The sequence below is a fragment of the Typopeltis vanoorti genome, chromosome 16 (assembly GCF_054136105.1).
Source record: "Typopeltis vanoorti isolate ZY-2024b chromosome 16, IOZ_Tvanoo_1.0, whole genome shotgun sequence".
NCBI classification, from domain to species: Eukaryota; Metazoa; Arthropoda; class Arachnida; order Uropygi; family Thelyphonidae; genus Typopeltis; species Typopeltis vanoorti.
In genome coordinates, this window is record NC_143564.1 from 30,753,091 (window position 1) to 30,766,053 (window position 12,963).

General features: G+C 34.8%; 1 protein-coding gene across 2 annotated transcripts in view; it reads right to left on the reverse strand.

The window, feature by feature from the left end:
• Ald1 (fructose-bisphosphate aldolase) overlaps nucleotides 1–12,963 on the reverse strand; it is a 106,918-nt gene that overhangs the window by 23,081 nt on the left and 70,874 nt on the right. For both annotated transcript variants that reach the window (XM_090406322.1, XM_090406321.1), the window contains exon 5: nucleotides 227–485. In XM_090406322.1, the coding sequence (XP_090262448.1) occupies nucleotides 227–485 (259 nt within the window). The remainder of the gene's footprint in view (nucleotides 1–226; nucleotides 486–12,963) is intronic.

Sequence of the window (12,963 nt, forward strand, 5' to 3'; positions counted from 1 at the left end):
CTACTTATTACTTTATATTTGAAATACTGTAAATTCATTATAATATTCAGTGATAAAGTTTTTTTCCCCTAAAAAATGTGTACAAAAAAGGGGATGCATCTTATAAGCTGGCAAATACAATAATTATACACACTTTCTCATGGATGGAAAAAAGATCCATGTTCAACATGTCAAACACGAAATGAGTTAAATGGTTTATGAAACGGCACCATAAATACCTGCCTACCTGGAACAGCAGCAGGCACAGTTCTTTGAAGAGCAGTTACAGTAGCCTGAGCATTTTCTTGAAAGGTGTACTTTTTAGTACAACTCTGCCCAGCAGTCACCATATTAGGTTTTAAGAGGGTACCTTCCAGGAAAATATGGTGGTCATTCAATGCCTTATATACTGCACCTAATACTTTCTCAGTTACTTTCTGAGTACGAACTAGATCGTGTTCACCATCAGGAAGAATTTCTGGTTCCACAATAGGGACAATTCTATTCTGTAAATTAAAGAACAAAAATATTTAGGCAAGATATTGACAGTCTTCAGAGATGGCTGTGGCAGATTCATATTCAAAGAGACAGCAAATTAAAAGATTAATAAGTAGTAATTAAAAAGTTCATAATGTTCAAAATATTTCATAATGCATCTTTATCACAATGCAAACAACAAACAAGCATTAAATTTAAAATGTAACAATGCAAAACAAACAATCAATTGTCATTCTTAGTTCAGAAATAACCTTTAACACACTTGCTGTCGAAAGGTTCCCTGTTAAACTGCATAAATTGCACACTACAGTATAGTTGAAGTCATAAAATTCTCTAATAAATTTGTTAGAATCCATGTTTATTATCTTTCAACTCAAGAAAAAGATAAGGAATCTGGTATTTTCAATATGTTGCCACTTATTCTTGGAAAATATTTTGGAAAAATTGGTTTGGGCTCTCATACAGAAGTGGGTTACAGAAAAATCTATACTCTGCAGTGAACAACATGGGGTTTAGAAAGATAGTCATGTTTCAGCAACTTTCTAAGATGTTACTTTGAGTTAGACAAGGGAAATGGATATACCATGATACTTTTGGATTTTTCCAAGACTTGACAGAATGCAGCATAAAAGACTGTTGCATAAAATTGGAGAATATGAGACTGAATTATAAAATATTAGTATGGATAAGAGGATGGCTGACTGATAAATATCAAAAAGTAGTACATCTGAGATGAAAGTGCAAAATTTAAGGTAATCAATAGTGTACCACAAGAGAAAGTCCTTGGTCCATTGTTATTCAATCTATAACAGTATTGACATTGGAAAAGATTTGACAGGTGATATACTGCTACTTCACTGATAATGCAAAGTTAGGCAGGATAATCAGGAATGTAGCTGACATGTAGCATTTCCAGAATGATTTGTGATGATATATTCAATGTCATATTGTATTGGTGGGATTATAGTAGAAGAAACTGATCAAACTAGGATCTTGGAGTTTCAGTAGATAAGAAGTTTAAGTTCAAGGGCCGTACAGGAAGATGGTTTAATGTTAAATCTGGTGTGAGACAAGGATGTACATTATCCCCTCTGTTATTCATTATCTATATGGATCACATTATGAAGGAATGTGGTATTAAACCTGATATCAAAATTGGAGATGTTAATGTCAGCTCTTTGCTTTATGCGGATGTTATACTTCTAAATAAATCCGCTACAAGTCTGCAAGATTCTCTGACTAAATTGAATAGCTGTTGTAATAGATATGGTATGAAGGTCAGCAATAAAAAGACAAAGACAATGAAAATAGGCAGAATCATTGAAAATGTCAACTGTGTTGTGAATGTAGAACCTGTGGAACAAGTAAAACATTTCAGCTACTTAGGCACAATTTTTACTGAAGATGGTAAACTAAATATAGAAATAGACAACAGAATCAGCAAAGCTGGTATCGTGGGAAGTCAATTGAATAAATTCATATGGAATAAGAAAGAAATTAGTCGGAACACTAAATTAGCTGTATACAAGACTGTGTTCAAACCAATTTTAACTTATGGATCTGAAAACTGGGTCAGAAGTAAAACACTTGACCAAAGACTAGAGACCGCAGATATGAGAGTCCTGAGAAAGATTAGAGGCGTGAACAGATGGCATCAATGGCAATATCATATTAAAAATGAGGATATTAGGAAAGAACTTGACATTGTCAGCATCCAGGAATGCGTTAGCAGAGCTAATCTCAGATGGTATGGTCACTTAAATAGAATGGGAGAGGAAAGATTAGCAAAACAAGTGTTCTCTGCCAGGTTGGCAGGAAAACGACCCAGAGGAAGACCAAGATATAGGTGGATTGATACGGTACAAAGTGCCTTAGACGATAGAAATATAAGATCTGATAATGTTGGAGTCTTGACAAGTAACAGACCGATTTGGAGGAAAATTGTAGATAGGAAGTTAGTAATGATGTAATTTTTTCATGTAGTACTGTCATATCCTGTACACCCCTTGATGGTACATGGCAGGAATTTGATGATGATGATGAATTCAAGGGCCACATAGCAAAGATTGCAAACAACTCATAAGATAACTGTTATGCTGAGCCAAACCTTGACATGTAAAGATAAGTTATTTTGCCTCGTGACAAGGCACTGATAAGACTTCACTTGTGCACGGGTCTGGTCTCCTGACTTTCATGGCAATTTTGATAAAATGGAGAGTACAAAGGGGCATTAAAAGTGACAGGATTGTGGAATACTGATTATGAAGAAAGACTGAGAATTTCTGGACTGTAGATAGTAGTACACTTCAGTGATATGATATGAGGTCTATCTCTCATTAAGTGCTTTATTACTAATCCAACTCTCATATCCATAACTTAAAACTGGATTGAACATAGTCTTATATACTGCTAGCTTGGTGTTTTGGCTAATTTCTCTCTTATTCAATATAAATTTATCCAGTTGGCTCTCTTCACCATACCAACTTTGCTTATTCCGTTTATTTCCAAAGTTAATTTTCCATCTTCACTAAAAACTGTGCCTAAACAGAAATATGTTATTTGTTCTAGTTTTTCCATTATAATAGAACTGAAGTTTTCTATGTTTTTGCTTATTTTCATACTTTTGGTCTTTTTATTTAAGAGGTGCTTAAGGGTCAAAGCTGTATAACTGAGAGAGAGACCCCCACATAGCCTTTAAAGGAATGCGAAGAACTGACAAAGGCTTCTGACCAAATGTCCAATCCTCACCTTCTCGTGGTGCACCCTGTTGGATATCTATCTCGATACTGAATGAACGAGGATGGGCTGGCAATTTGGTATTTAGCCGATCAAATTGTATTCTTATTGGTTAAACCAAAATACAAAATGATGGCACAACACGACAAAATTTCATACCGGCTGGGGCATCGCCCAGTTAAACAAGGCCCTCCCGTTGTTTTCGCCAGAGAACCATGGCGAATAGTAAAAAGTCAACTACTGGAACAAATCCCAACTCAACATCAAAGTTAAAGATCGGTACTATCAACATAAGAAGCCTGAATGGCAAAGAAATGGAGCTAGCTGAGGAATTAGATAAGTACCAGATCGACATAATAGGGGTGACTGAAACAAAAAAGACAACTGGTGAGATCTTTCTGAGCAATAAATACAAAATGATATATTCAGGCAATGACAATCAAGGAAAAGAAGGAGTAGCCATAGTATTCAACACAAAATACGAGGCTAATCTTCTTGAATGGCAGTCAGTCTCAAGTAGAGTAATGTGGGCAAAGATGAGAATGGGGAACTGAACAAGGAGACTTATTTGTGCCTATGGTCCCACAGAAGGTTCTACTAAAATAGAATTGGAGGAATTTTTTGAGGCTTTAGAAAATAGCAACTGACACAATGAAAAAGAAAAGTTGGTCCTTGTTGGGGATCTAAATAGCAGAGTAGGAAATGATTGTGAGACATACAAAAATGTTTTTGGAAAATTTGGGGAAAAGAGCAAAGCTAATAATAATGGCAAATACCTGTCGGATTTCTACTCAGGACATGGACTGGTTATTACTAACACAACGTTCCAACATAAAAATGTGCACAAATTCACATGGAGAGAAGAGGCAAGGAATAAGAAAAGTCTCATTGACTATGTTATTGTTGATAGTGATGTTTTCTGCCTGGTGCAGGACACCAAAGCATACAGAGGATTTGAAATTGGAAACAATCAGTATTTAGTCTTGAGCAGATAAAATTGAATTTCATATTGAAAAGAATAACATGTAAGAAAGTTTTAAAGCGAATAAAAGTTGAGCAGCTCTCAGATGTGAAATGTAGACTAAAATACACAAACATTATTCAAGAAAAAATAAGAGTTTGAGAACAGGAACCAAACCTTGGAGATTCAGTGGCACGCCTTGAAGAAAACCCTGATTGATTCAGCCAGAGATGCATGTGGTGGGGTTGTCTGCAAGGATAGAAAAATCAGAACTCCATGGTGGACACAGGAAGTTAAAGAGGCAGTGAAGGAAAAGAAGAAAGAATATCAAAAGTTCCTGGCAAATAAGTCAGCTTTTGCTCTTAGAGAATACAGAGACAAATGTAAGAAAGCAAAACACTGTGTAAAACTAGCTAAACAAAACTCACGAGAGGACTTTGGCAAGAACATAGAAAATAAATATCAAGAAGGTGGCAAGATATTCTGGAGGTTGTTGAAGAAGCTTAGAAATGGAGGAAAGAGTGCTGTAAAAGGAGTAAGAGATGATAAATGTGATATGAAAACAGCAGAAAAAGTAAATGAAACAAGCAGTGATAGCACAGTGGTAAAAAACATTCAACAGGTATACATATCCATACTTGAATTAGAAAAAGGCATCAAAGGCTTGAAATGTGGAAAGGCAACAGGAGTTCATGATAAAATGAAGATTTATTGTTACACAGACCATATATTTACAACGTACTTAAGCTCTTACAAATTGCCTACCGGTTTCGCTAGTAACTGACCCGCTCTTACAAATTGCCTAGCGAAACCGGTAGGCAATTTGTAAGAGGTTAAGTACGTTGTAAATATATGGTCTATGTAACAATAAATCTTCATTTTGTAATACTTTATGACCAAAACATGTATAATTTAAGGAGTTCATGATATTCGACCAGAAATGCTGAAGTATGGTGGTATAAAAGTCTTACAGTGGCTCCACTACATAGTTCAGAAAGCCTGGACAGAGAGACAAATCCTAATGATTGGAGTAGAGCTCTAATAGTGCCCATATATAAAAAGTGAAATAAAACTGAATATGAGAATTACAGAGGTATTTCCCTACTGAGTGTTCCTGGCAAGATCTATGCAAGTATACTTGAGCAACAGTTGAGAAGAATTGTGGAAGAAAAGCTTGGCGAAGAACAAGCTGGATTCAATCTGAATAGAGGCTATCAGGATAAGATTTCACTTTACGACAAATAGTTGAGAAAGCATGGGAATATAACAAAAATCTATATTTAAGTTTCGATCTGGAAAAGGCATATGACAAGGGGCCAAGAGAGAAGCTATTCAATACGCTACAATTATATAATGTCAATGGGGCATTATATCAAGCAATACTTTGTCTGTATTTGAGTTGTAATTCAGCAGTTAGAATTGAAGGATGTACAGGAAGATGGTTTAATGTTAAATCTGGTGTGAGACAAGGATGTACATTATCCCCCTCTGTTATTCATTATCTATATGGATCACATTATGAAGGAAAGTGGTATTAAACATGATATCAGAATTGGAGATGTTAATGTCAGCTCTTTGCTTTATGCAGATGATGTTATACTTCTGAATAAATCTGCTACAAGTTTGCAAGATTCCCTGACTAAATTGAATAACTGTTGTAATAGATATGGTATGAAGGTCAGCATTAAAAAGACAATGAAAATAAGTAGAATTGTTGAAAATATCAACTGTTAAAAAAAAATAATGTCCCTAAAGTGGATATCATTTGTAATATAGAAAAGGCAGTCTCGTCGTTACCAGAACCCTTAGCTAATGATATTAGATTAAAAAGTAGTATCATCCTCTCATCTTCCAGAACTCCTAACAAAAACATCACTACTCTGGAAAAAAGAACACTGTATAGTTTGAAGAAAAAGAAAGACATTATCATATTGAAAGATAAGGGAAATTCAACAGTGAATTTAAACACCAGTAATTACGAAGATAAGATTAAGAGCTTACTGTCGGATACATCAACCTACCATGTCCTAGTCACAGACCCAACATTAAAGAACCACAATGATACCAACGATTTAATACATCACATGGTGAACTGGTCTATAGACTTAAAACAAAGATTGAAATCCATGCATCCACTAACACCAAGACTATATGGTGCTCCTAAGGTACATAAAAATGGAATACCACTACGCCCGATTGTGGATGGAATCAATTTGCCAACTTATCTGTTATCTAAACACCTGGCAGGCCTCCTCAAACCACACATCCATAATTCAGATACTTATATATGGAATTCGCAACATTTCGTTGAGAAACTGAACAACATCTCTATCTCCAATACGGATTTACTCGCCAGCCTGGATGTTACATCTCTATTCACTAACATCCCTGTGGAGGAAGTCATCAACATTTTAGGTAGTTTGCTCCCACAAGACATTACTTCTCTGTTCCGTCATTGTTTAACATCAAACTTTTTCTTATGGAATAAAACCATATATCAGCAACTGACTGGCCTTGCAATGGGTAGCCCCTCTCTCCATCTTGTGTTGATCTCTTTATGGAGGATTTTGAAAGTAAAATCTTAACTCAAACAGACCCTAAACCCACAGTATGGTGGAGATACGTGAACGATATCTTTATCGTTTGGAACCACACAAAAAAGGACCTGTTTGACTTTCTTAACAAAATCAACTCCCTACACCACACAGTCAAATTCACTCTAGAACTTGAAAAAGATAACCAATTATCATTTCTGGACACTTTAATTAAGAAGCTTCCGAATAGTGGTATCAACCTCTCAGTTTATCGCAAACCTACCAATACAGGAAGTTATTTACATTTCACTTCCTGCGACCACATTTCTCAGAAACTTAGTATTGTAAACATGTTGAAGAACCGTGCCTCTCTCCTTAAAACAGATCAATAAGACCTCCAGGAAGAACTATCCCTGATATCCACCAACCTTACCATGAATGGATTTCCTCGAAGACTCGTCCACAAGATACTTTTCTCTGAACTGTAGGTATGTTATAAACTCCAGTTTATAACATACCCTGCTCGTGCAGCTTGAATTACATTGGCCAAACTTCAAGGAGCCTTGAAATTAGGCAAAAAGAACACATAGGTGACGTCAATAATAACAACAAAGAAGAAAAATCAGGGTTAGCTTTCCATTTCTCAAGAAAGAACCATACCATAGAGTGGGATAGAAGCACAATTTCTTACATGGAGGAGGTCTTCCACTCCCGAATTTTTAAGGAGGCCACAACAGTTGCCCGCTGTATACAAAACCTTAACAGGAACCAAGGACTAATCTTGCCAATAATCTGGAAGATCCTTCAACTCGCCAGAACTGAATTATAGTGCCAACTATAGAATGTTCCTAAATAACAAGTGATACCGTGTATGCTCTATGCATGTATTGTATGCACTCTGTTCTTTGTTTAATATAATTGGAATCTGTTGATTATAGTTTGTAACAATTTTTTACTTTTTAGTGCCTTACATCAGTTATGTACCCTGAAGATGCCAATAACCTTAGTTGGTGAAACTAGTTGGTATAACATAGTTGTTTATTATATGCACTTGATCAATAAAATCCCATTAAAAGTCTTTCCGATGTCAACTGTGTTGTGAACGGGGAACCTGTGGGACAAGTAAAATATTTCAGCTACTTAGGCACGATTTTTAGGGAAGATGGTAAATTAAATATAGAAATAGACAACAGAATCAAAGCTGGTATGGTAGAAAGTCGATTGAATAAATTCATATGGAATAAGAGAGAAATTAGTCAGAACACTAAATTAGCTGTATAAAAGACAGTGTTCAAAATAGTTTTAACTTATGGATCTGAGAGCTGGGTCAGAAGTAAAACACTTGACCAAAGACTAGAGACCGCAGATATGAGAGTCCCGAGAAAGATTATAGGCATGAACAGATGGCATCAATGGCAATATCATATTAAAAACGAGAACATTAGGAAAGAACTTGACATTGTCAGCATTCAGGAATGTGTTAGCAGAGCTAAATCTCAGGTGGTATGGTCACTTAAACAGAATGGGCGAGGAAAGATTAGCAAAACAAGTGTTCTCTGCCAGGTTGGCAGGAAAACGACCCAGAGGAAGACCAAGATATAGGTGGACTGATACAGCACAAAGTGCCTTAGACGAGAGAAATATAAGATCTGGTAATGTTGGAGTCTTGACAAGTAACAGACTGATTTGGAGGAAAATTGTAGATAGGAAGTTAGTAATGATGTAAATTTTTCATGTAGTACTATCATATCCTATACACCCCTTGAGGGTACATGTCAGGAATTTGATGATCTTTTTGTTACTGATTTTCATATCAAATTAGTTACAACTGTTATTCAATTTAGTTAGCAAATTCTGGAGACTTGCGCTGGGTGTGTATAGGAATATAATATCATCTGTATAAAGCAAAGATCTAAGTTTGATATCTGATTCTAATATCGGGTTTAATGCCACTTTCTTTCATAATGAGATCCACATAGATGGAGAATACGAGCAGAGATAATGTGCATCCTTGTGTTACCCCTGATATTACATCAAACCATCTTCTTGTGTTTCCTTCAAACTACTGATTTACAACTTAAATATAGACTAAATATTGCTCTGTATAATGTTCCATTTATTGTAGTATTTTGAAAAGCTTTCTCTGGGCACCTTGTTATATGCCTTTTCCAGATCTACAAAACCGAAGTACAGATCTTTTTATACATTGCAATGATTGCTTAACCATTTGTCAACGTGAAAATCTGATCTTGACAATTGTCTGGCCAAAATCCAGTTTGTTCTGGAAGTTTCTCTTCCAGATTTTTCTCAACCTCTTTTTAAGTATGTTTGCAGAAATCTTATCTTACCTGGAACACTTAATAAAACAAATGACCAGGCTCTCTGAATTATGTATAAAGCTACTACCAAACTTTCATGCCTCCATATTTAAGCATTTCAGATCAAATATTATTCACTCAAGCTGTCTTTCCACTTGCAAGCTTTTGATGTTTTTTTTTTTTTACCTAAGTACTGACATGTACTCCTGCTTGTATTTCTCTTGAAAATTTTGTACTATTGCTCTCTCTCACTGTTTGTTTCATTTAACGGTCTTTCAAAATAATTATTTCAGACATCTAGGATATCCTTATCTTCTGTTTTCATCTTTGGATGTAAAAGTGATTCCTTGTACAGTATGCTTTTCCCCATTTCTAAGCTTTTTCAATAACCTCTGGAAGATTTTGCCATCTTCATGATATTTAGTCCTCCCGTGACTTTTGCGTAGCTACTTTTATATGCAGCTTAGATCTCTTGCATTTTTCTCTCTGTTCTTTTACAGCATATCCCAACTTATTTGCTAGTAACCAACTTTCAGTATGCCTTCTTCCTTTCTACAACTGTTTTTTTTTTAACTTCTTGTATCCACTATGGTGTTCTTACTTTTCTATCCTTGCAGACAACTTAATGACATGCACCCCTAGCTGAATCAGTGTTTTCTTCAGAGCTTACCATTAAGACTCCAAAGTTTGTCTTTTGTTTTCACTGTTTCATTTTTTTCTTCAATAATGTTTGTATAATTGCATCTACAGTTTACTTGTAAAAGCTGCACAACTTGAATTTTTTTTAAAACTTTCTTACATACTGTTCTTTTCAATGTACATTCATTTTTATCCTAATTAAAACCAAGTGACGATCACTTCCAATTTCAATCCCTCTGTACATACACTTGTATTTTTAACCAGCATGAAGATATCACTGTCCAGAATGGTACAGCCAATGATGCTTTTATTTCTTGTGTCTTATTTTACTAAGAAGCTGATAAATTTGAAATTAATGTATTTAATATAAAATAAGATGAATTTCATATCTGAAACACTTCACTCTAGGGAAGGGGAAAAAAAATCTTTTCAGACCTTTCCATAGCCGGCGTTCAAAGATGAGAATGGTAGTAAATCTATACTGGTGATCGACAAATTAATTGATGGGTCTCCAATGTAGTTAAGAACTGCTGGTTGCTGATGACCCTCTCCATCAATTTCGATAGTCTGTGATGAAAGCAATGGGATGATAGTCTGATGGCAGACTTGTTTTCCTTTTTTAGGGATAGGCTGGATAAATTTTTGTTTTCATGCCATTGGAAAAATGCCAGATGAATAATAGCTTATATAGGCAATGTAGGATGGGTATTAATCCTGAAGCCCAAGTCCTTCAGAAACAAAAGACAGAAGTCATATAGTAAACAGTTGGTAGTATTGTAAGTTATTTGCTTTGGTCAGCTATATGAAGAGTTGTAGGAAAGATTAATGCCAAGAGGTCTACTTTTTCTTTGGATGACGTTACCATGGTAACATCAGGATACGAGATGTAGAAACAAAGGAAGGCGAAAGTTATGCCCAGCAGCCATAAGCAAAGGACCAAAGGGCTGCTTGCCAGTTGAGGAGGCAAGCTTACTGCATTTTGCCCTTTTAAGAAGTCTGCTGATAAATTTCTTACACTTGCTTTGGGCTGTCGTGTATGCTGAGTGAGAAGACTAAGTTGATGTAAGCCACTAAATCATATGATATATGATTTGAAAGCCACATCTGTAGAAATCAGGGACTGGTTTAAAGGCTAGGAGTGTGCAGTGAAATGAGAGTCCTAAGACCTGATAAGGATTATCAGCGTAAGTGTTTGAAACAGGATTATGGAATCTGATCATGGATAAGAAAAATCCTGGAAGTCATCCAACCTCTGTAGAGCTGCAGAACATGAGGCTGAGAGAAGATAAATTTATTAAAAAGGAGTGTTGGAACGTATTTCCTACTTTTGAATCCACTCTTGTTGTAAAGTTGTTCTTAATAAAATCAATTAATTGCTGGTTAATTACTATTCAAAATATGGGGAAATTTATATTTATACTGTGCCACCCTATATTTAGATTGGCCTATGTAAAATAGTAGAATCAATCTTCAATTAATTTAGCAGTCTCATTAATCATATAGGCCGAATTTAATATTTTACACTTAAGGCTCCCACAAGATCCGAACTTTTTATGAACGGTGCAATGAAAAAGAATCAGGCACACACAATATTGAAGTTAATAAAACAAAACATTTAATTCAAGATTATATGACAAGTACATAAAATTATAACTCTGAAAATAAGACAATACAATTGACTTAGTTCTTCAGGTCAAAACATTCACATAGAATCAAACATCATATCTTCAGATACTAAATTCATAGTTCTCCTAATAATAAAAATTGTTCGCACAGTTCAAAATTTCAGAATTTCTTAGTAAATAAATTTACTAGTATAACTCAGTTGCATTCTATAATTTTACACTTAGTCAGCAAGAACTTATTGAATTATTAATGGTGGCAGATATTACTTCAAGGGGAATTACTTTTAAGCTTCTGACTTGGCTAAACTCAGCAAAACGCCACAGTAAGTGTTAGGATATTCGAGACTGAGCTATTACTTAAATCTTCACACAGAAAAAAAATAAAGTAGGACTGTTCTTACCAGGATTAATCCTTAGCACATCAGATTCAATGTGAGCACATTTCAAAACTATATTCACTTATTACTCAGAAGCAACACTATTCAAAAGAATTCTTCATGGAGATAACTGAATTATTATTTATTGCGCTGCTCAAATCTTGATGGACTTGCTATAAGACAGAATAATTATTCCATGTATCCTACTGCATAACACATTGAGATTTGCATAATCCTTCTTCAAAGCGACAAAGGAATAAGTAGTAATTCTAGAACTTAGAGGAATTATTCTGGAATGCCTATTAACCTTCCAATCTTTTAATCCTATTAAGGCACTAAAATTCCTATTACTGGTACCGCTGACTTTACTCACAGTCGCCCTTGAGAGTCCTTTACTTTCACCTTCCATTTATACATTCCTTCTTCCCGACTAAACTTGTTCACTCGTCCAACTCATTAATTCCTTACTTCCAATTACCGCAGCTTGCACGTTCCATTTTATTTCTGTCTCCATGGCAACGATCAAAACAAACATTACATAATATTATACTTTTACACTCAATAATGAAATATAACAATAAAAAATATTACAGTTACTTAATTTTTCCTTCACTTTCATTTACAAATATAATAAATAAAACATATATTACAGTTCACATAAGGCACATAAAAGTTACATACATAGAATATCTTATAATATTACTGAAGGAATATAGCAATAAAATAAATGGTATTTTCTACAAAATCCTTCCATTATCATGACATATCTTAAAATTATATAATTAAATAATAATTGATAAAATTCAAGAATAATAAATCTTAAGCAAAAGACTAACAAATAATATATAACAAGTCTTGCTTAGGATATGGCAGATTATGTTAAATGTGAATGAAGAATAAAAACATACAAAATAATTTCATTCACAGTTTAACAAGGAGATATGCATAAAACATGGACTGGATTTTCTAAAACATGAGCAGATGTCTATCTACCAGTGCATGTGGAGGAGAGCTTGTTAAGAAAAAGATCCTAAGTGTTAGAAGAATGATGAAGATTGATATTCGGGTTGGCAGACTAAACTACTGATAGCAAATGATGCAGATTCTGATTTGGATCCAGTTTTGTGTTATGAATATTAAAGGCTTCTAGGAAGATAACACATCACAATGGGTAATTAATTAGACTGGAAATCAACATTTAGAGATAGTCAAAGATGGCAGCACAATTGTTGTCTGACTTAGGAGAGCAGTAAAAAAAGTAAATGAAAGTTAAAATGAGGTAAGGAAATCTTGAAC